At 42.8% G+C, this 25,655-nt stretch overlaps 1 protein-coding gene across 4 annotated transcripts in view; it reads right to left on the bottom strand.

Moving 5' to 3' along the window:
- Kdm3 (Lysine demethylase 3) overlaps positions 1-25,655 on the bottom strand; it is a 211,604-nt gene that overhangs the window by 149,215 nt on the left and 36,734 nt on the right. For all 4 annotated transcript variants that reach the window (XM_046630454.2, XM_046630450.2, XM_046630452.2 and 1 more), the window contains exons 2-6: positions 12,087-12,338; positions 9,487-9,600; positions 3,148-3,342; positions 1,310-1,394; positions 827-915 (exon numbers count right to left, since the gene is read on the bottom strand). In XM_046630454.2, the coding sequence (XP_046486410.1) occupies positions 827-915; positions 1,310-1,394; positions 3,148-3,342; positions 9,487-9,600; positions 12,087-12,338 (735 nt within the window). The remainder of the gene's footprint in view (positions 1-826; positions 916-1,309; positions 1,395-3,147; positions 3,343-9,486; positions 9,601-12,086; positions 12,339-25,655) is intronic.

Here is a 25,655-nt window from a genome sequence, read left to right as displayed (position 1 = left end):
CTCCTCGTTACACAAACGAGTATAAAAATAAAGAAAAGAACGCGCGAGATCGAGCGATTCTTAAGTCGGAAGATTTAAGTCAAAGCAACTGGCAAAATTAACAACCATGTAGGTATACGTATATCTATACATACGTATATCAAAGATGCAGAGAATAAGGTATAAAGCTCTCTCTGAAATATGCAAATGCGTGTAATAATATAAGTTATCGGTACACGGTTGACCTCTTTAAATATTAATATACACTGGCTGGGGGAAAATGAGCGTCGCGTTATTATTTCCGGAGAGGGGATATAAAGCGGGGTCGGGTAAAGTGGAGCGAGAGGAGAGGGAGGAAAGGAGCTTGGTCCTAAAGAGGACGAGGACGAGGACGGAAGTGGAAGTCGGCGAACTGGCATCGCGAATCTCTTCAACGTAGCAACAGACGCTATTCGTGGTCTGATCCCCGCCCCCACCCCAAAAAGTTGAGAGACGCCCGACCCTCGGCGAGCCTCGGCAGCCCCTCGGAAAATCGAGCTAAACCCTCTCGAAGTTCGCCCCCCGCTTTTCTCCCCCACAGGCGCCGGCTCCACCTCCACCTCCACCTCCACCTCCGCCGCTTCCACTTCCACTTCCACTTCGACCCCCGGGAGCCGACCTACTCTATTGATTACCCCGTTTAAAGGGAAACGTTCCCTACGCGCGGATGTCGATAGTCGTGAAAATCCGATCCTCGATCCAAGGGGTGTGTTCGATTGATAGTCGCGTTACGCACGAGTTGTTTAAAATCTTTGCATTTTATTCAATGGCGGAGAAAGATTTTGAGGATCGCGTTGTCTCTACTCACCATTGCAAGAGCGTGCGTCAGAGCCGTCGACGATCTTGATCTCCGTGGCGTCATACCGACGACTTCGCCTCTCATGATGCTTTCGACGACTGGAATGAGAAATTTTTGTTTTTCTATTAAAGTAGAGGAAGAACGCGAGAAAACGATAAGAAAAAACAGAAAATAGAAAAACAAACAAACACGAGAAAAATTCGTGTGGAACGTTGACGACCGAAACTTTTCGACTAAATAATAACGGCTATCGTCCAATCCTGCGACGACGTATGATTCTTTTTCAAGTTATTTGTTTTTTTTCCTTAGACGAAGAGTTTCACGTCCTTGCGTGGAACAAACAACAACAGATCGATAAAACTCGTCTACTAAGAGTTAACAACTTCGTTGAGGGAGGGAAAGAAGTCTCCTCACTGAGAAGAATAAAGACTACTTTCTCTTTTGTTTTTGTCCCTTAGCAAAATACATAATAAACAGTAAGGATCAACTCACCTCCGTCACCGATCAAACGCATCTGCACCAGACTTGGATCCTCGTTGTGATCTTCGAGGACGGTATCGTCCGTGACTGTGAGATCCTGAAATAAATTTAAGAATATATATATATATATATATACACACACACGCATATATATGTCACCGATTAAATGAAATGAATTATCAGTTTTGGGTGTTTCGCCGTTGTAACATTTGTTTCGAGATCAATTGGCGCTGTGGACATTATACGTATACCGATTCTCGTGAGCGGTGTTCATAGTTTCAGACACGAAGAGACGCCCGAGCAAATGTTGGGAGCATTAATTAGTAACACGCAAGCCCAAATAAAGCCGTGCCAACTGTAAACGCACATTGTGTGTACGATCGCAATTGAGGCTCTATACAAAGTCAACTGAATGTTTGTTCGGTCAATTGAGTGATCGGTAAAGTGGATAGAGCGTAAAAGTATGATGCACTATATGCATACAGTGTATATAGACGTAATACATCCGACAATAACTTTCACCGCAGTTTCATGCGGGCCGTTAATAATTAGTTCATTACCGTTGCGTGAACGTGTCGTTCGCAGAGTTTGAATTACGAAGCTGTCGCTCCATTCGTCAATGGAAATGGAATAGAACAGAAATGGAAGTAAAACGTAGATATATGTATGTATTGTATATCTACGATGCTAGTTTTTCGAAACGTCAGTGGGTTAATAACAATGGTTATATGCAGGGTATATAATACGATATTAGTGGGTGGATAGGAAATTTTCACGCTGTTATTATCGGCACTAATGATTATATACATATATACATACATATATATATATATATATACATGTATGTATTATACAGGTCCGCGAAGAATTATCCAGCGGGCGCAAATTTACTGTAACGCTGACGATTTGTCACGAGCAGGATGCAATTATTTTATGCTTAGAGGTGATTTGCTTTATTTTCAACCTTGTAATGATTCTTCAACTATTACCTATTACACCTACTTCTTATTCTCTCAGACTTCCGTGTAACAGGCTGAACGCTGCTGGTATATAAATTTCACGCGTATCGCGTAACTGTATAAGTGACTAATGAACGAGTAAGGAAAAAATATAAAATAAAAGTCTGACAAGATACGGAGAGTGAAGAACAGCGGAAAGGAGGCGCGGAAAATTACGACCTCAAGAGATTCAGGGCGAGGGGAAGAAAAAGCGTTCCCGCAAAGGTTTGCACCCTGACTGGTATTATATAGGATCAAGACGAGCGTCGATGAATCACCCATCCTCGTAGCGGTGGTGAGGGAAGAAGAAACTCGGTTGAGCGGCGGGTAGAGAGAGAGAACTTTGGAGGTGGCCAGGCGGCGGCATGAAAACTGGAACCGGGGGTGGAAAAGGAAAAAGAAGAGAAACTGCGCAACTTTGAAAGAAACTTGGTGTATAACGATGAAAGAAGTGGGCTAAGAAGCGTGGGAGAAGAAAGACCGGAAGAAAGAAGAAGAAGAAGAAGAAGAAGAAGAAGAAAAAGAAGGGAAAAAGAGTTCGCAGCCTTGGCCAAATAAATCCAAAGTTTAAAATAACCGAGTTGGGTGTTGGCAAGCAATCCCCCGCAAGTTTTGGAGTTGTTGCGCGATATCTGGCCTCCTCATCCCCTCGATCCCGGTCTGGCCCGGGTCATCCTGCGGGACCTTGTACATACATATATATACATATATACACGCCCACAAGGAACAAAAAGGGGCAGAGCAGCCAAGGGCATGAGGAGATTTCTCGGGGTTGAAGTATCGGCGAACTTTCCACCCCTGTCACGAGTTTGATTATTTTCCTTTCTCCTAATTCGATGATATTATACGCACCTTGGTGGCCTCGTTGTAGCCGACGATGACGGCTGTGTACCACTGCGTCGTACCCTCGGCCCGGTAAACCTCGACCCGGAATCCAACCAGGACGCTCGGTGTCGTCAGGAGGATTCTCTGCCCGTCCTGCATCTCTGCCCATCTTCTCACCGCGCTGGCCCAAGGTGGTGAACTTTTGCCGAGTTCCCAGTCGGGCTGTGAATTGGTGAAAAGGAAAAAATGCAATCGTTAAATCATCGGACAGCACTGTGTGACCCTGTTTTTTCTTGTCGCGATGTCTAAACGCAGTGAAACCGAACTTTCCAGTCGACATCGACGACAACTCTCTAAGGGGTTCCTAAAATCATAAGTTTCCAGATTTTATCTATTTTCGTATAATTATATGTCACGCTAATGCAGGATTTTTATTTATTTCAAACGAGTTCTGGAGTTATACGCATCTTTGATTTGGCAAACGGTAAACTGGTCGCAACGTTGGAAAAAAAAAAAATACCTGTATAAATCGCGTTGAGTTTGAATTGCTCCTAATTAATTACCGTGGTTTATAAAATTTTTAAAGGTTACAGCAAACGTCGAAAATCGTAATCGATCATTACTCGGTGAGTCCATAGAGAACGACGTGCAAAAATCGAATCCGCTGTTGAAAGATGACGGAGAAGGTAACTGGGTTAAAATTTGCATTGCAAAGCTTTTTCCCACGCAAAATTATCCAGTCTCACCTCTAAGTTTACGGGTTATAAATTTTTCTTCAATAATGCTCGTGCACCATCGTATTCTTTTTCACCTCATTGAAGAATGCTTGAAACACGTTTTCCGTTTCTATGAGATGGCGTTTCGTGGATACATAAGATGGATAAGGATATTTCATAACAAAGCGTCATCGTCGAGAGATTTCTAATTCCCCAGCGCAGCTCAGCGCAGCGTAACGTGCTGATCGCGGTTTTTACCTCCATGGCATGAAAATTATCATCACCAGACCATGCGGCGGGGGTCTGCATCGTCGGAGTATACAATCGCCGAGGCACGCAGAAAGGCGGACGTTTTAGGCGAGCGGTAGTAAAATTCTTGGCCGCAAGCCCACCTGACCGAGTAATTAACGTATATCCAACCATAGGTGACCAGCTCGCGTGTGTGGGTACGACGTTTAACGGAACACCCACCGATAACCAGAGTCGAACCATAGACCATGACACTGCTGATTCATTAATATATCCCAGGAAGGCGAGGAGCTGGACGCGTAACACGCAACGTGTGTGTTGCCACACGTGAATAACTACGATTTATGTATATATGTATACATCCCGGTGAATGTAGAAATTGATTAAGGCTTCGTCTCGAGGCGTATTGCAGCGAGATAAGAGGTGCGGGTAAAGATCGACGGACGTGTTTTTTATCCGTCAGGAATCCGCCTGGCAAAAGCTCGTGATTGCGGTTAAAAAGGGAACCGCAGCAAGAACCATGAGAAAGAGAAAGTAATTGGGATAATATCGTTAATCGTGGCTGCAGCGTGCCAGAGCAGTGCGGGAAGAAACGACGGCGTTGATTGTTACCTATTACCGACAGTTGTTGTTACCAGGCTATTGCCACGGTACGCAAATTCAAACTGTTCGAATAAAGTAACACGCGTTGTAGCCGCTTCGGAAGTACCTGGTTGAAAAATGTATATTCGCGTACTTATCGACCGTTAGCTGAACACAAATTATGCTTATGCGTAAGGAAAATATAATTCGTCGCAAGTGTTCCTTGGCCTGTGAATGACTTTGAAAAGAATAACCAGCGGCGAATAACGAGGGTCTATAATAATAACTGAACGCTTGGGGTAGGTTGAGACAGGCGCTAACGAAGGAGAACTTATTCCCGTCTGGTACCAACTCCGATCCCCCGTTGGTAGAAGGAAATTTCGTAAATCCCGTATTACCGGAGTTTCAAAGTTTTCCAGAGTTTGACGCTAACTAGTTTTCGCGGTTTACGACAAACCGCGCGGCGACGCTACGACGAGTAGTAACTCGGTGATTCGGTAGTTTTTAATCCGCAGCGAGTCGGACGACCGGAGATAATTGGAATTGAATATTCTTGTGCAATTAAAAGTTGATACCACTCGAGAATTATAAAATAGAAGAAGAAACTATGTTCAGCTCCATTTCCGACAGAAAAATCGATACCCATAAATATCGGGCGAAGATTAAAATACGACTGTACGTAGCGAAATAACCTGTTTTGCAATTATTTTTGTTTTCTTCTTATTACTTTCAACGCTTCAGACTGTTTATACGTCATGTATGTATATTTTACTTTATTAATATTGGGCTATAGGCAATTACTGTTGCCTTCCCCGGGTTCGGTAGTTAGATATTTTGTTCTTAAATGAATAAATAAATAAATAAATAACCGGTTTTTCATCTATGCCTAAACACCTACCGAACACAAAAGCAAAACTATATGCTTGATTTCACCGATGGAAGTGGCAGCAGCTATTTCGTGAAGCATTCGATGCAGAGTGATAAAATTGTCACCGCGTTTATATTCCGGTTGATCTGATCGGTCGGTCAGCCTTTTTATTTCCACCCATCGGCATACGCATTTGCTGACTCTACACTGCAGAATCAATCGAACGACTTTCAGCTGTGCTGCGGTTGCTGGCGTATATTTGTATGTGAAAAAGCGCAGTAGATTTTACCACCAGATTTTTCATATTTCACTTTTACGATCAGGTTATCGGTAAATGTCACGAATGGTCTAGATTCTAGAAAGTCAAACTCAGCCGTCGTGCGAAGGATCTATTGAAACGTTGCGCAGCCATCGCTGAGGCGGTTTGTATAACCCGTTTCTCGCTTTAAAGCGTGTATAATAATTCTAAACAGCTGACGAGAAAACTTCGAAAAATGTCTTATTCCGCCGAATTTCGCGTTTCCTCTCACCCTGTTTCATCCCCGCTACCACCATCACCACCATCATCATCATCATCATCTTCGTCTTCGCCTAATTCTTTTTTCTCTGCTGCTCTTATTCACGTTACGAAACGCTCGAACAATCTGTTCCAATCAGAGACCGTCGTCGTCGTCGTCGTGTTCGTATTGCTCGTAGGCGTCTCGAACGTCGAAGAATAGTTCAGAAGGTTAATTGAGGCATTGTGAGAGCTCACCACGTGCCTCTCTCCCTCTCGATAGAGATTGTCATGGAAAATGTCTACCGTATGAGAGGGACGAAAATAGCAGAGCCGAATCGCGGTCAACCCATGAAAGCCAGCCTTAGGGAGCCACGTGGATTACGTGGGAGGAAAAACTACCTCACATAATTACATGGGGTTATTTTTCCGGTAAATTGCTCTATCCGCTCGGAGGTTACGATGATTGACCTGCCTGATGCTTGAACAGTACCGGGGGTAAAAAAGGAACTGCAAAAAATCTGCGACAAGTATAATCACGAGAATATTCTGTAAGTCTCGAGCAAGTTTAAAGTCTGCCTTTAGAGAATCACCAGATGTGGCATAAATACAGGATGGAAATTAAAGTTTCAAAGAGATTCCTCTGTCGTATCTTCAACTTCCCTTTCCACTTCGTTCAATTCTTGTATATATCCACTCTCGTTTACACTTTTCCTCTCTCCACTCAACTTGCCGTCTTTCACGATTCGATTTCCTTCCTCATAAAAGGTACGAAGGTTCTTGCACACCTACAGAGCGATATAAACAAATCCAGCACCAAGTGAGACACATTCGAGTAGCCTAAAGTACTTGATAATTCAATCGCGTTCTAACGTGAACGAAAAAAGATCTCGAGAAGAAAATTTGTACGAAAAATTCCTCGGGTCCTTTAAGGCATTATTTATTCATCGCCACCTCGAAATACGCGATGAGAGATCCTCCGAGGCGTCGTAAAGAAAATTGAATTTCCTGCGGAGCGGTACGATCTAGCGGAAGTCGACAAGAAAAACGTATTGCGAACCCGGCGAAAGAAGAACCGTGCAATTGTACCACGAGGTCAAACTCGCCGACCCTGAACTCGGTTTTTTCCTTTCAACCCCGCATCGGGGGAGCCGGACGGCCGTTAATAGTTTCGTTCTTGTTTCATTGGCAAGAATTCCCCTGGGTTAAAAATTATTTGGCACGGTTCCTGCGGAGCGACGCCGAGCAAGAGTAGGAAATAGAATCTGTAAAGCGCGAACCGTCGGTGGTCGATCGTGAAATCCGAAGACCGCGGTCCTTAAAGGTGACGAAGAGACGAAGAAGATGCAACGACCGATTCGGAGGCTGCCGAGGGGAACGATTCGAGCTACGGCGGCACCTCGTGGAGTAGAAAGTGCACGTCGAGCCAATTGAGGATACGAGCTGCCGCGTCATTTCCGCAATTAAATTCAATGAAATTATTCAGCTCTCGTACACCAACCGCGGCCTATTCACAGTCACAAGCCGATTATTGCTGCACCTCGAATTACAAATCACAGGGCAGTGGGTAATTGTTTTAATGACACCGTAACCGTGACGCGACGACGATCGGACTCACGATCGGTATTAAGCAGGAGGCACTGCTCGATGTATAAACTCCGTTTGGCGATATTTCTTCTCCAAACCAAATACCAAACGTTGCCGTAACACCGCAACGGTGTAGTCATATTTTCGCGATACGACGTCTTCGATTCGTTCCAAATAAAACTTCTCGACACCCTTTGCACACAGCGTAGAAACGTTCAGCCTTTCCAAGGTTGAAAGAAGTCTTCCTATTGAACGGGTTGTTTCCCGGCATTCGTTCCGTATGTTTCCTCGCATGGATTTCCAACAAAAAGTGGTGTAATAATTCACCGTCTCGGAGGTACGGCTGCTGATACTTTTCGTCGAAATTGCAGGGGCTTCAACGTCCCTTTCGACAAATCGTTTGCGATCCTGCAGGGTCTGGGAATTCGGCGTTAGGCAGGGTATCGTACGTACGTATACAAGTATAACCGAACGAGGAGCCGAGCCCTGAGCGTGGGGTGCAGAAATCGAGTATAATGGGGATGTGGAAGGGGGGCCCGGCTTTTGCGGTGCGAACTTTTAACGGCAAAAGTTGGTCCGGTTTAATTACTTGGGAACAATCCAGGGCGGACGGCGTTTTCCACCTCCCGGGGCGTTCCCGTGTCTATAGTCAGTCCTTCCGGCTCCTCTTCGCCGTTCCCTCGTCATCCCTGGACCGAAGCTTCTCATCTCCTTCTCCCGTCCGTCCTTCCACTCCGGTTACCGCTCTTCCGTTCACGACGCGGGCTTTGACTTTTACGATTTCCTCATTCCCGATAGCGGAAAATTAAGCCCAGGCTTCGTCGTTTAGAGATACACAAGGCAGACAACAGTGGAGAAAGAGAAGGAGAGGGAGAATCCCTCGCCAACTCGGTCGCGCCATTTCACCAGCAGTTCTATTTTTCCTTCGTTCCAGTCTTTTTAGAAAACCGAGTTATTCATTGTCGTTGAAATTGAAGCCGTAATACCCACGCCCCGAACCGGGTTCTCTTACCGCAAGCAATCTAGTCTCGTTTACACCGACTCCGTTGACTGCCCTCGGGGCATAGCTGCTGAGTCCTTATATTCCACAATCGTCGTTCATGCAGATTTTTCCTTTCACGCGGTAAATCACTGTAATGAAATGAAGAATGTAGTCCCGACTGATTTCCATACTTTTCGCATTTCAAATATCTCACGGTCGCGAATAAACAGTCTCGATTTCTTTGTCCATAGAATTCCGTCGCTTCGAAACGTGTCCGATTTTGAGTACATAATTCCTTACATAATTTCCAGACCGTACATTCGTTGTCCCAATGGTAAATAAAAAAAAATTATTGTTAGATTCTTCTTCTTCTTGTTGCTTACGTCAAGCAAACAATTTGGTAACAACAACCTAACTCGGTAAATTTTCGCGAGCAAGTCATAAAGTGAAACAGTAACAATAACGTGCAAATGACGTTACGTCTGCAGGTCGGTGGATCCCTAGGAGAATCACGAAAGGTTCTTTTGTCCAGTGAGCGGACCGCATCCCGGGATCGATAAGCATGAACAATGGACTCGCACCGGTCGTAAAGCAAAAGTTTATGGTCACTGTAGCAGCAGCAGCTTAAAGGGTATTTTATGCGGGCGTTTCGTGCATATGTGAATGTTGATAACAGAGGCGTCTGCATTTCGCAAGCTAGTAGGTTGTGATAATTGGCCAGGTTGGACGAAAAGAAGTTGTACACACAACACGTTCGTCTTATCATCGTTGGTGTTGGACGCAGGGTGTAAAATCGCTTTATCGTTACAACATTTACATCGGTTACACAACGCGCGTCCTTAACCGTCATCCATGTGATTCCCTAACTTAAATGTAACCTACTTACCGTGAATGGCTTGAGCTTTGAGTAATCGACGAAGTCCAGGCGACGGTCCTGCATGAATTCAACCGGCATCGTGTCATCGGGTAAGTCAGCTCGTGCCACCAACGGATAAAAGGTCTGCGAAACAGAGAAGAAAAATTCGGGACGATTATTATCGTTGAATCCGACGCTTACCGAGGCCGTGGTTAATTATGAGGAACATGTGAGATAAATAAGCAGCAACGCCTACGCGTCATTGTATAACTTGTCAACTTATCGCACCTTCAATCTACGATACTACAGGCATTGCTTTACAGTTGTAAACAAACGTCGAATTTTCGGTTTCATGACTCATCCCGAATGAACGTGAGATCTTATCACCACATGATTAATGATCTTGACGCTTTTATTTCCATTCACATTCCATATTTTCGCCTATAATAAGACTTATCTCGTAATCGAAAATTCGCTCGCAAGACTGATTATAATTCAATCTTGACATTGGTATGGTTATAAATAATTCAACAGGTACTTTTTTAATACACAACATTCCGCTTTTTTATTTTCTTCAATATCTTATCCTAATACTTCTGAGAATCCGTTTAACCGTTGCGACCCCGTCTGCGCATAACATTAATTTTTAAAAAAGTCACCAGTTCTTTTTCTCTTCTTTTTCGAATTTTTTCATATCGTAATACTAAACCGGCTACAAAAGCCGCCGCTATTCGAACCCAGTTTTGTCCCCATCGTGTGCAGCTTTGATTCAGTTGCCGCACGTGTGTCATGTGTGTCGACGATATGTGATATATTTTTGTGCGGTCGCTATACCCCCTTCCACCGATTGACATTACGATGGTTGAGAACGCCAAGCGACCATTTTATTATAGCACCTGTTAGGAACACCCAGGCGAATGTTATCGCAAGGCTGTGGACATTTCGTCGGTGCTTCGATACATTTCGAGATATTATTTATTATGGTATGCCTAGAGAGAGAGAGAGAGAGAGTTTCCTCCCAAATACCATCGCGAGAGCTTCTACCGACTTCCGGATATTGAATTCAGTAAACGGAGATCGCAGACTGGAAAGAATTTCATTCGTAAAATGCAATTTCAGATTTTTTCTTTTTTCCACCTACTGTCATCGTCCCGGGAGAGGTTTGAACTCTCGCTACCCAGAATACCAGTCGGCCGTTTTACCGCCTGCGCCACGACCGACTTACAAATACTTACTCCGTGTTACAAAGCTGTTTTGTAACGTAGTCGTACAAAAGCGAGAAAGAGAATTTTTCTTCATTATTTCGTTGTTGTTTACAACAAAATGTGTTACTTCGTGATTATTTTATTCTTAACGAAATACAAGCTTCTCCAAACTTCACAATGTACGGAAATGCGTTATATTTAACTAACAAAACGCCGCTAAACTCGATCTAAATAATCGTGAAGCAATGGTTAATCTTTTTTTTCCCTTGAATTCTCCTTCCATAACAGCATATCAATGAAAATTAATAGCGCAATAAGAATTAAAATATCCTCATCGAATAACATGGAGCGATAACTCGAACGCGATACGCGGTTCAAAAAAAATTCAGAAGCCAACTTGCGGTCTACATTTTTCCTTTTCTTTACGGTTTTATTTTTTTATTTTTTATTTACATTGAAATTATTATTACTGAAATCTATAGCATTGCACGAAACGATGTAGAAATAAGGTCATACCGCGTGTCAGAATCCAGTCGTCGACATTCTGTACATTATAATGGACAGGTATCATCGTCAGGTGGTGCGGTTTTGGATGATTGCGGCTCAACCGCAAAACCGACGGTAGGTGAACCGAAAAATGACCTTGAAAAACTGCAACGATGTACGTGCAAGTACAATTGTATACGAATAATAATAATAATAATAATAATAATAATAATAATAATAATAATAATAATAATAATGATAATTGCAGGCGTCCCAGTTTTAACGCAATCAAAACTCGACAAGTATCCATACCATGTACTATGAGCATTGAGTATACCGTATTTGTGTAATTGAACGCGGTTGCCTGCAGTTGCCGATGTGAACAGTTCTACATCCTGCACGTATTTCAAACAGCACGTATCATCCCTCACATCCATTCCATTCCCCGCAGTGTCCTTAGAGTTGAATGATCTCTAATTGAGCGGGACGGTCTACTAGCGGTAATTAGAAGCCGGCTAATGACGTTAATTACAATTAGAACTTGTAGAGCTCCGAAGCGAAGCGTCCGTAGCTCTGCACGTTGAATAGTACGTATCAGGGCGAGTTTGTAAACTGCACTATAGTTTACACCGAACTACATAATGTAGTACAGTACTACCGTATATACCTGTATATCAATTAATCCCAACAAAAGTTGACAAACAAACCGCAAATTAGGCGACTCTCTGTCAGCTGCACTGTGAAACAGATTCCATTATATACCTCCGAATAACGCATGCGTTGCACGCTTCATTTGCAACAATGACAAGTTGCGGAATATCTAGAGTTATATCAAGTTTCGGGTCTATGGTATCTGGCGTTAGACTAAGAGATCCACAAGTATCGCTGCAGTAGATCCAGAATACTCCTCTTGACTCATATTAATGTGGTCTAACTTACAAGTGCAGGCCAAGCCACGCTGCAGGCACTGACTGGTGCGGTGGTGCTTCTCAGTGGTTTTCCGTTCACCCTGTGAGGAGGATGATGATGGTTGTTGTTCGGATGGTTGATGACAAGTCCGGGGTGACGAGGGTCGGGTCGGTCTGCCCAGCAAAGGGCCTTCTCGACGAGAAAAAAGGAGAAGACAGCATCCCGGTAAGGAGAGAGCCACTCTCTTCGTTGCCACTCGACGTCGTCGTATTCTACGAGAACCTGGAAGCAGAAAAGTAAAATTTTCGTTGTTATCTGTGGTTCGTATGTTCTAGACGCTGCGGTGATTAGTGTCGATTAGACAATGCGGTACGAAGAGAGTTTGTGCAAGGAAACAACACAGTGAGCACATTCTGTGGAATTGTAATCGTGTACTGTGTCACGGGTACAACGTGTCCGTCACACATTATTCCAGTGATCCGTACGCGTGACAAAATCCCGTCACGCCTGCACGTTTCGGTCCACTGATGCATGTATACAGCCACGCAAGCACGATCATCCGGGAATAACATCGAAATGATAAACAAAAACGATGGAGCGAAAAATGGAGCGACGATAAGAAGAAATTAAGCAGGAACTCGACCCTGGCTTCCAGTGAAAGAATGACGGATGAGTTGAAACTTGTTCGCGTTGACGAACACAAATGTATAAAAAATATTGCTAGGAGAAAACAGAAAACGTTTGCACAGGTGTGAGATGGTCTGGATATCGGATCGTAATTGCTTTTTCATTGAACGTCGATTTCGACGCAGCAAGGTGAACGAGTATTTGGACCACACGGCAAAAAATGGTGATTCATGAATTTCAAGGGTCAAAACGGGGGATTAGATTAGACCAGATTCTTGGTAACAGGTGGACTTCGGTTTGCCCACAACGATGGTGCCTGTTCAGGTGACGAACACCGTTCAATTCGATATCCAACGACCCCAATATCGTCGGCAATAACGCAGCGCCAGATCTGATTTTGAATCGCAACTGGTCCCTGACCACCAGAGCTAGCTAGCCGGCGTGCGAAGACCCCTGATCCCGAGGGAAATTTGAGGTGCTTCTGACGAGGAGGCTCCGCATTCCATAAAAATCCTTCTATAGAACCGGTGATTTGATACTTCCGTCCATTCGCTGGAACCAGTTCCAACGTTTCCATAACTTTTAAGGTCCTGGGGTCATGCATGAGCGTCCGGAAAGATACTAACAATAAGAATCCGAATCGACCCGGCCATTAAACGGGTTTGAAGTGCAGCATGGACGTGTGACGGCGGATTCCGCAACCAAACGAAAGTGCTTCCGCGGTTCAGGACGCCGTGGATAGATGGCGGCTGCTATCGGAGTCGGCTACCAGAATGGCCGACGACGATCTCGGCGGCGGCGCCGCCTCCTCGACGGCGGGGGCCGCCCTCACGGTTACCGTGGCAACGGATGGCGGCCATCTTCGTAGCGGACGACAATTCCGCGACCTGCCTCAAACCTCTCCTCACAATCAGCAGCAGCGGGACGCGGGAGAGTGATCGGAGTCCTCCTCCTCCTCCTCCTCCTCCTACTCTTTGGATAGCGTTCCCCACCATTTCTCCAGCTTCTCCTGCTTCTCCTCGTTATTCCAAGCAGCGCCATCAGCTACAGCAGCGCTCCAACCGGGAGGAAACTTTTCACCTTCCTTGTCTGGCGACCGGCTCATCCACAGTCTCTCTTACCGTCAACCGAGGGGTGTCACGACCCGTTTTCAGCTATACTCGGAGCTTAAAGAGGATGTTGAACTCCGAGGTGCAGGTTCGCTCTCTTCATCGTCAACGTCGCTGCATGCGCCGAAAATTCCTAAGGTTTATCTTTTCTTACTCTTCTTCTTCTTCTTCTTCTTCTTCTTCTTCTTCTTCTTCTTCTTCGCGCGGGAACAGGTGCGACGCGTTACTGATGGGATAAGCAATTTCGAATGTAACTATACCACATGCCGTGACTTGCTCCAGTGATTGATGCTTCGGTATTTTTTTTTTCTCAAAATCAAATTAATTATTAAATTACTCGAGTACTGCAGAGAATCGCTGCGATTTGAAAGCCTCAAACATACCCTTGAGGCTCCAGTAAACATAAATTTGCGACTATTTTACGCGCACGAATGAACGCAACAAATGAAACTGTAGTTAGTCTTGACTTTAAATGAAAGTACACCAGAATTGCGGATGAAGATGTCCGTATTTCATGGTTCACGAATTGGTCCAGACGAATTCAAATCACTTCCAGAAATCACTGCCAATCTATTTCATTTTCATTTCACTGATCCGCAACCAAACGCATTATACATCTGTTTACTATTGATAATAGAAGGGATTTAAAAACCTTTTTTCATTCAAATATAAACTCGTCTCAATGTTTCGTGGTTATCTAAAGAAGGCTATCGAGGTTGAAGCCTGTTAGTTGAAAGCTGATACTATACGTTCTTGTGTCTAAAATACACATACATTTGTCGGCAGACGATGACGCAGTGCAGAGATACTTACGAGTGAAAATTGCGCGGGAAATCCGTGCAAGCGAATAAAGCACGTCACCGACGGTTATAGTTTGCAGTGTAGGTGTACTATACGAAACTCGTGACGGTGGCCTTGACCAATCGGAAATAGTCGACAGATGGTACGCGTGTACGGAACTATGACTAGCAATTCAGCACTATAAACAGTTGAACGTCTTTCTATGCACGTATACGTAATATACGTATACTTGTGGTGGCGTATATTATACAAGCGTCTTGGGGCAAAGAAGCAAATCGAAATAAGCGGGTCCAGCTTGTATTTGTTGAAGCGAATCTCGACGGTTGAACTTAAACCTCAAAAGCCGAGCACCAGAACTTTGAAATGGCATATATGTATGAGCAACTGAGAAATGCCTCAAGCTGTCTAACAATCGCCAAGAATTGGTACTGAAACGAGGCTTCTTATACTCGTGTGTTCTATAACAGTAAATGACAACAACAGAATCGTGTTTCGACACAAAATGCCACACGGTTAGAATAATTTTCCATCAATCGATTGCATTGTTGGCATATTGCCAGCTTAGCGGCAAGACGTGAAGATCATTCGTTGATTTTGCACGATTGATGAATAATTGACAAAAAGTGTATTATTGAGGGAATATTGGGAAAATTTTGATTTTTAACCTCAGGGTCCAAGAATCAGCGATATAAGATGACGCAACTTGTTGTGCGGGTACCTCGCCGTCCTGTTGAAGTTAGTAACGTTATCGTAACGATTCGTGCTGAGTAAAAATCGTTGTTTCGCGATTTTCGAATTGTCTGTAAAATTCAGCAAGCCGTAATACAAGAAAACATACTCATATTTGTAAATATTAGTTCCTTAAAAATCATAGTAAAATAAAGAAAATAGCAATCTTTTTCCCCAATGTTTCGTTACGATAACGTTACTAACTTCAACCTCTTACTTTGCCAATATCACGTATAACTCTCTCCACAAACCGCGAATGAATAAATGACGTATATAGATACCATCTGTTGTTTTGTCTCAAAACATGCACGCGGCTGCAAATATACGATGTGAAACGTATACTTTCTTCCATCATTTTTTCTTCAACACATACATGTATTAATAAAAAGAAAACCGCAGAAGCTGCAGGAACGCGGAGACTCGTCTCAGAGACGAACAACCCTCCGGGTATTCCGGTGTAAACGATAAGAAGCGGAATAAAAAATATAAATGTAGTAAACGTCGTAGGTGCAGGTAAGACTAAAAAGCTTTTCCAGCTAGCCCAACGTTATCGAACCCGTGGAATATAATCCAGGATAGAACAACGGCTAGCCTAGAATGGATGCTATACGTGCCATGCAGCATGGCGTCTATCTCGGTGAAGGTATACGTTTTGTTTTCCGTTAATATTATTGCAGCACGGCGTGAATTTAGCGGACGCCTCGAGCTCTTTTCTTCTCCCGTTCTCGTTTCCTCGTTTTCTCTCCAAGCACCAGCAGCAGCAGCCCCATTTTCTCCTCTGCAAATGACGCCAGCCTTAGTTCAGAAGCTGTAGAGTAGGTAGGTAGGTTGGTACGAAGCCTCGGGGATAGGCGAGGACGCACTTGGCAACAAAATCAGTTTTTTCGTATTTATTTTTACCACTTTTTTACCTTCCTTCCCCCCCCCCCCCCCCCCCTCCGCGCTTAGCAAAGCTCCGAGCTTTTCAGCTAGCAACAGCATCGCCGAGCTCCGCGTACGCGGAATCTCTGAATCTAGAACTCGGGTATATTTTTCACCTCCTACAGCTGGTGCTGGTGCCGCTGGTGAAATAGGCCGAGTACCGTGCAGCGTGTTTCGAGTGCTTGCAAGCAGCTCAGCTGAGTTCAAAACCCTTTCTGAAACGCTCCGCGTTGAATGAGCTTGCATGCATTATACCTACGTCCTTCCGTGCGGCGAGCGCGCTTCTCTTATATATTTAATGCATACGTTGCTGCACAAGTCGCGTTGGACTCGATCAAACGGAGGAAAGGAGAGGAAAAAAGAAAAATTGTTAATAAAAATTAAATTGGAGAAAATACTGACGATTTGCGTCGGTACAAAAAAATGTTCGCGATAAATCGCGAGGCGGTGTCAGTCAAGGAAGTGTCAGGAAAGGCTGATGCGATTTTTTTTTTTTTCATTTGCGCGCAGGTTTAATGTGATCGATCACTTCCTGTCGCTTTTATACACCCAACCTCGTTTTTACATTATATGTGACCGATCGCTTGTTCAACATCTGTCAAACGGAGATTCTTTCACGAAAATCTTGTTGCAATTGTTGCATCAATTTTGTTAGGTATATGTATACATAATACCGATTTCCAATTAATGAATTTAATTTTTATTTTTAAATAGGTAGGTAACGTGTGTGTAACCCGTGCAACAATATTGATGGACAATGTAATAGGCGTATAAAACAACGATACCTGATGCAAAGGATCGTAACGAAAAATTGAGTTCCGCACGGATCGCAATGAGCGAGTAATGACTGAACTCGAATCACCGTCGCGTAACGAGCTTTTTCCTGCATCTATATAATATCGCGGAATTTACGCGCGTCACGACGCGGGAATATAGGATACAGTTAATAACAGCAGAACTAAGCTCGTGCGGTAAACGCAGATTTACGACAGGCAACAACACGTAGCTGCGTAGGTACATACATAATGTAAGATAATGTAAGATAGCGCAAGAAGATACCGTCGAAGACTGGATTGCAGCAGGTAATGGTGTGCGGTATGACGCGCGTCGCGGAATTAACAGGCAAGGAATTGCAATCTTCTGCAATCTCCCAAGGACGAAAGATTTTTCTATCATACAGTTGTACAGTGTCGTCTGCCCCAAGGACAGCCGTAACATGAATTATTGTAACGATTATACGACTGTCAGGTACAGTGATAATAAAAATTATAGTACGTACCAAATACACGAGATTCAACCGATTCAGGGACGCATAATAGGTGTGCAATATGTGTTATACATATTGTAACGTGTTAAGACGTTACGGAAAAATGCAGGTAAGCGAGCTTATTCAGAGAATCAATTAAAATCTATATATTTGTACAGGAATGTGTTTGGAATGACGGTGATTTGCCAAAGAATTGTCCGGCAAGGAGAGTATCAGCCCTCGGGATCACGGATTCTGCTGAAACTTCCAAGCGTGTTTCTTTGTCGTTGATTCGTTGCTTGAGAAATGAACAACCCGAACAAAAAAGAAGAGAAAAATAAAAAAAAATAAATAAAAACGTAGCATCCGTGAAGGCGAAATCGCTCGATCCAACGATCCCGCGGGCACGCACCCGATTTCCGTTACCACCTTGGCGATCCCTTCGCACCATGTGCAGGAGGTCATGCGTCGCGTGTGATTGCCGAGGTGCAGCGTGGCGTTGTTGGTCTCTCCGTGACGTCTGAGCGAGGACGCGTTTCCCCCCTCCTTCGATAGAGTGAGACAGCGATAGAGAGAGAGAGAGAGAGAGAGGGAGAGGGAGAGAGAGAGAGAGTCACCGGAAGTTGGAGGCCACTTGCTGACCTTGTCACACGTCGCCGCGTCGCGTATATAAGCGTCGACGGCTGCACGCTGGTTGGACTACATACGACAGGCGTTTAAGGTTCGTTCGGGAGGTGGGAGCCACGCGGACTTCTCCTCGCAAATGACGAACTACGTACGCGTACAACGTTAGGACTTTGCCCGACACGCAGTTTACGCACCTGTACCTGGGCAGGTGGACGAGCCGGCGTTTCGAACGCATAAAACTAACAGGTGCCGAGGCGAGGCTCTCTTTCACAATGTCCGAGACTTATACGCCGAACGATATTTTCTACGCTTTGGCATTTTGATCGCAAGCAATTCCGTTACACCGTGATTTTTGCATTTTAATTTTTTGTCAAAAAAGAAAATGATCCAAAAATACTTGACGAGTTTGGAAAACACGATCACGTGTCCGAGAAAATTCGTTGGGGGATGGGATTTGGACTTGTAGTCGATGATTGGGACGCTTTGAACCTCCGGTCGCGTATCTACGCAACATGCTTGTGTAAATAAGAAAGTTGAGTGAAAAAATACGCCGACTATGTACAACGTCGAGATGGTTATAATAATTCCCTGACGTAGATGGACGTATGTATGCATGTTATATAGTACGTATTAATTTAGGCTCGTTTTGTAACTTGACCCAAAGACCGACCCCCGAAGTGGAGAAACTGAACTAAGCGAGAGAATAACGGACCTTTATGCAGCGGCGCTGTGTTCGCTGCACCAGTAAAGAAATGGAACGAAAAGTAAAAGGACAAAGAACAAAATGAAAGAAACCGAGATATTCACGAGACTCAAGTTAATAATAAAGTTAACGTGACGAATAATTACTATTCTTCAAGTTTATAGCGACTTTCAAGTAGCCGAGTTTTCAAAATATGAACAAGTTCTGCCTCATTACGATTTACTGAATTTTATACTGCGTTACTGCAATTGGAAAATAACGGTTTTTCCCGAAACGTTAATCATCGCAATAACCTTACCGACTTCAACCTAATAGATATTCACTCTTTAAGCAAGTAGGTGCAGTTTTTGTCGGCTGTGATTATACGTATTTTTCCATAACGCAAAGCAATTTCAACTCCGTGAAACGGTGGATTGTAACGACTTTCGAATGTGCGTATAAACCAGAAGCTAACGGTTAAATATCGAAAGAGCAATATGGCTGCTACCGTCAAATCGAAACACAATACCAATTTTCTGTCACAATGCAGCGAAGTACAGCCGAAAAACTGGGTCGCCTAATCTAATCTGCGTCAATTTAGACACTTGAAAGCGAGGTCTGCCGGCTCTTTGGCTTTGGCTCCGCTTTCGACGGGATACGTTTATGTGTTACACGTATTCGTACACGGATCGGCTCTATATCTGACAGTAAAAAATCGAGTGAGCTCGAAACTGGATCGGCACATCCGAAAAGGTGGGAAGCATGACGAAAGGTCGAAAAACAGTTATACTTAACAGCACGAAATTCGTTCGATTTTGAAAAGAAAAAAACTTTCAAGAAGCAATCTATCAGCTGTATAGGTTCTTCATCTTTGATAGCAGACAGAATTGGCCGTACCTACGCTGTTAAAAATTTCTGTATAGAACTTCCTACGGTGTGTATTGGAAGTTTTATTCGGATACGAAACAGTAAACCATTCGCCATACGTTCCAGTTAATTCAATTTACCGATACAATATATTTCCTACACGATTCGGTAAGAAGAAATTACTTTTTTTGCGTTCTTCTTATAAATTTTAGTAAAATCAAACATTTGTATCGTAAACTTAAGGCAAATACACAATAATTTACGTAGCTACACTGGATTTGTAATTGTGCAACCCGATTTCGTGATTTGACAACTCTTTTCTACGGTGAATGTGTAGTAAATTCGCAATCATTTTTAACAACGTACGTATAAATTCAACCTCGAAAATGACGATTTATAATCTCTGTATCGGTGTCGCGAAATTATCTAAAAAACAATTTACGTTTAAACACATACACATCTGTAAGCGAGAAAATCGAATATAGCTTGAGTCGATTCGCCTATGAGGCTGTATATACGTATACGAATAATAACTATACATAAACCGTGAAATGAAACTCGGCACTGTAATTTCAACCATATTATACACAGCGGCGCTTTCGTAACACAATTACCGAAGTAAATAACGAAAATTTCATATTACTACACGGGACAATTCACGCACTCGGCAGTAATACATACACACACATAGATCCATAGATGCAGAGAGACATATTACTCGTAACGGTCAATCGTAGTAAAAAGAAACGAAAGTGCTCGACTCCGTATTTCGCTGCACAGCTGTAATAACACTGTGCGGGAATCGGGACCACTCCGGGTATGCCGAGTTGATACACACAGCGAACTCGTCGACTTTCTCATAGAAATTATCATCGTCGTGCGCGTGTGTGTGTGTGCATAGAGAACGGTACAGGAGGCGCGTTCCGTTTCACAAGTTTAAAAAAGAAAAAAAGGAAAGAAGAAGATAAAAACGAGACCGGCTGGTAGCCACCGATATTTCGGAATCTTTAAAAATAGCGGCGCCTCCGGATTTTCATTACATTTCGCAGTTTCTCTTTCTCACTCACTCTCTCTCTCTCTCTCTCTCTCTCTCTCTCTCTCTCTCTCTCTCTTTGTTTTTCTCATTCCTCTGTCGGCTGATCCACGCGTCTTCGCTCGAGAAAATATTCTTACGCTCTCAAGTGTGATTATTCACAGAGCTGTGCGATATTCGGGTATAAAAATCTCGTCGATTGATGATCTTGAAACTAAACGGCAGACGATCGATACAAGGTTCGATATTGTCGCAAACCAATTCATCGAGTATCGGAATATCCGTTAATTCGCGGTAGAATATTGTTGTCAGTGTGACGAGAAAAATGGCGCGAAAGTTTGCACGAGTGTGTCATTCGCAGCGGACGATGAATCACCGAAAGCATGCGGCTTGGCAGCAGCGGAGCGGCGGCAACACCGGGGACAAAACTTTCTCGATGACCGAGCCGGTGCTCGAGATCGGATATGGACCCCTTTAACAGTCCGGAACGTTAATACGGCCATTCAAGCCGATGGAACAACGCGAGTTCCGACTCTCAGAGATATTCTGCGGCTGCGAGCTATCGATGGCCACTAAAAGCTGAAAAGAATCGATGCATCGATTAATCGGGTCAAAGTGTTCGTGGAAGTAGAAAAAAAAAAAAAAAAAAAAACCGATTGTGAGGAAAAAAAACAATCGATTGTTTCTTGTAATTTTTACCGCGTGCGTTATTTCGTTTCGCAAGTTAATTTTTTCTGCGCCGGATTATATTTCAAACATTTTAAAAATATATCGTCATTGAATAAGATGAAACGACGATTCCGGCGCGACGTATGTAGAGAATATATAATTATATAAAATTAAATCTTTCGTACCGCGCTTCGTTTCTTTTTCTTTTTATTTTATTTTATTTTTTTTTGCAGTTACTCTTACGATGATTGCTACGTTTACTAACAAGCTTCGCGCTGATGCGTAAATGAGTATTATGACAGGCTGTACGAACTCTATTATAATTTCTGAACCGCGAGTGTAATACTTCGAAGATATCCAGGGCAGGTATTTAATCGATCGGAAGCACGACCCGCATGACGAATGTCACGATGAAATATTCATAAGAGATGGCAACGACGGAAGGATGGATTATGGATTATGACGACGAGTGTACTTGCTTTATTACACATGCACGTATACGGTTGAGGTTTGAGTTTTTATTTTTATAAGCGCGGTAAACGCTCATTATTAACTTCTCTCAAATCATCGTCCATGCTGATCGTGAGCTTTAAGCTTACAATCGGTGTTAGAGGATCAGCTGTTACTCTAGAATGTACATCCGATACATAGGATAAAGATAGCCTAGGAATGTTATAGAGGTTGTTCAGAGAAAATTGAAGAATAAATAGAAAAACAAAAAAAAAAACAACTGTGAGAATTATTGCAGTCTAAAGAAGAACAAAAAAAAAAGATTAGACTGAAGTTAGTAACGTTAACATAAGGATACATCGGGAGATAAAATTATTATTATTAGACAATCTTGAGACGACTTTCAAGGTTTTGGTTTTTCAGAATTAGTGTATATATTGTTTATAATGGTTTACTGAAATTTCGGAAAGTTACAAAAATGCCAATTAGCGATTTCTTCTGAACGTGCATCGTTTCGGTAACGTTACTGACTTCATCCTTATAATAAAAAAAAAAAAAGATCAGCATCGAATGAAAATGCGAAATGACAAATCCTGTGAGAAATAAATTGATCTGGGCGCTATCGCGCTATGAAAAATGTATACCCCATCTTCCGTGTACAAACGACAAAGCTTTGTTTTTTAAATTGAATTCTACACGTTTAAGAAGTGAGATAAACGTATGCGATGATAAATCGATTAAAAATGAATTTCAAGTAAATGAAAAAAGGAAAGGAAAGAAAAGAAAAACAGCGTGAATTCAGTTTTCGTCAAAATTAATGCCTGCAACAACCCTTGTGGCACATTTCGACCGTAGAAAACCTTGACACGGAAGCAACCGAAACGCAAGTACATAATTTGAAAAGAGCGAGTCTGTACAACGTATATATATCCATATACCTTTGACGTTCTTCCCTCGTATTGTTGCAATAATTGTACATTTTGCAGAGTTGAGTATGTGTTGCGTGAGGAGCGAGCCCTTTGATCCCGTAAACGAGGCAAGAAGGCGTCAACCTGGGCTGGGCTGATTTATGAATCAAGGGAAATATATCAGCCCGTGCCGCCTTCTCGCTTGCGCGTGTATGCACGCGTGCACGTACGCGTGTGTGCACGTGATATACCCGATGCCGAAACAAGGAACGGAGAAACTTAACGTGCGTCATGCACGAGGCCGCACACACACGTACATGGAGGCCCTGCAGGGTAATTAGACAATAACTTTCCGGCCGGAGTGCCGCTCGCGTGCTGCGTCTATTTCGCGTGCTTATCCGCGTCTTTGCTTTCCGCTCCCGCCGCTAAAGGGTCGATACGTGTGCCTGCCCACATGCCGTATATTACACCCGTGTACATGCCGTAAACACCGAGAACGATTTTCGTGTAGGTATATGAAATTGGCCGAGCAGAAAATCCCGCTTATTATTATATCATCGGACCGGATGAGGAGACGCGTTCGGGTGAAGCTGCACGGCGAGGGCTCGGCGGGAGGATTCAATTCCGCAACTTTCATCTTTGAAATTAAAATCGAGACCCGCGCACCTGCCGGGATAAAACCAAATCTCGTATATCGTGTCGTGTGAAAATTCATTGAGAAGAGAGTCCAAGTTTTTGTGTAATATGTAACGCATGCTGTATAATATACGTATGGTTCAACGTAGAAATTGTCAAATTATAGAGTGTCGAAACAATGACGTGGGTGGCGTGCGTGAATTAATTTTGCGAAACTGAAAATAACGAGTCGCACAATAAATATACACCTACTCGTAGTTTTTTTTTTTTTTTTTTTATGCGCGGTTTTGGTCAAGAAATTGTGTCTCGCGTAGAAAAATAATTTCGGCAAAGTCTTCGCGGAATGTCGCAAAATCCAAGCGTCAAGTTGTTCAAAATAGTCAACGTCAGCAGGACATGTGTAAAAAATCGACGAATCTTGATATCAAGTATCGAAGGAGGAGATACGTTTTTAATAAGGTTTTAAGTAAATACAAAACCACTAAAAGACCGATTTTTCGTGCTAGCAAGCTCCTCAATTTCACGTTTCATGACTTCTACTGTCACGAGATATAGATATAGAATTATCGGAAATAGCAGGCGTGAGACGGGAGAGTCGAATTTATTTTTTATAATAATGAACTTTGTATATTGCTATAAATTTCATTCTTCTTCGTTGAAAAATATCGATTTCGACATTCGGGCATTATTTCCTATCCAAAATCACGTACAAATGAAAACGTCAGCGGCTTTGTACGACATGTTTATCGTAGGTGCTGGAATTTCACTCGCGAATCCCCTTAAGAACGAGAAAAACGTTTTTCCTCGGGGTGAGAAATGTGCTTAAAAATATCTGCATGCAGCGGAGAGGCATGCGCAGAGCAGCGCAGACACGCATAAACACAAACAAACAAGCGGATCGAGTTGCTAGCCGGGGAACCGAACGGGTGTAGGGCGTTGCCCGATAAAATAGAGGCGAGATTGGCTTTAATCAAGCTCTAGCCTCGCTCGCCGCCGCCGTCGATGTTGAACCCCCTTGAAAACCGTGAGGGGTTCGCCTATCGGCGTACGTATCAGAGCATAATGTCCCCCGATGCGGTAGAGATCCGCGTATAACACGTACGGTAGAGAGTACACTGTAAACGTAGATCCGTCCCTTCTTATACACTTCTGCAAGTTTATCGATATTCTATGCCAGCCGTATTTATACAAGGAATTGGGGTTAGAAGTTGAGATAATGGAGAAAGTAGCAAAAGGGTTACAACGTCGAATTTTTCAAAGACGGAAAATTATATATATATATATATTATAAAATTTACGAAAGGTTGAAGTACGGAGAGAAAAAGTTACGCAGAATTGTCGGAATACGTTAAATGTGATGAAAAATAAATCCAATAACAAAATTATCATCGTTCGTAAATATATTTATGTATTACGTAATAATATTTCGAACGTGTAAATGTGCGGTTACTTTATATGAGTCTGAAATTTAATGCAACGTCATAAAATCTTTCTATTTTTACTAATATTCTCAATCGTCGTCAGATTTTGGTTAATATATTCTCAATCTCCTTATCGAGCATGGATCAATTTGGCGAAGTATATAATATATACAAGTATTTTTTGTTATCAACGATAGAAAGTTTTTACAAAAAACTAACTTCAATGAAGTAAGAATTTAATCTAAGGAAATTTCAAGCGTTGCTAATTCCTTGAAATAAAATAAAAATATAAAGTTAAAAAACCACGCCGTGGTCAATTTATTAAGAAACTTTTCTCATTTAAATTTGAATTTCGAGTTATAAAGAGAAATGTTATTACTAAAAATATCAGACGAAACTGATACGAGTATAGATATTGTATTGGAAGTAGACGGGGAATCCCTCGCGTCCTTTGCCAAGGATAATACATGCGATGCCTGGAACGCTGCAAGGACGCGGACGAGGACGAAACGCTTTTAGACGTCGGCGATGGAAAAGCATATCCCCTTTAACTACGCCATCCACCCCTTCGGAGTAACTCGACGTACGCTTCCCAAATTCACGTGTATTATACAATAAGTAATTACGATACGCACTGAGCTCGGAGAAAACCTTTTGCTTGCTTTTTCAACGAAAATTGATTTTCTTTATAAATAATATATAAATAAACGAGTTAAATCCTCTGAAATTGCAAAAAATTATTCCGATACATACTAAATTTCGAAATATTTTTCCAAGTGACAAAATTCACTTGTTTAGAAATCCTTTTTTTCTAAAAACAAAGAAAAAAATAAAAATAAAAAAAACAAGGTATCTACCGATCCAATAAAGTCA

The sequence above is a fragment of the Neodiprion pinetum genome, chromosome 6, assembly GCF_021155775.2.
Source record: "Neodiprion pinetum isolate iyNeoPine1 chromosome 6, iyNeoPine1.2, whole genome shotgun sequence".
Taxonomy (NCBI): Eukaryota; Metazoa; Arthropoda; class Insecta; order Hymenoptera; family Diprionidae; genus Neodiprion; species Neodiprion pinetum.
The sequence above is the reverse complement of the archived record's forward strand: the minus strand, read 5'-3'. Positions and strand labels throughout refer to the sequence as shown.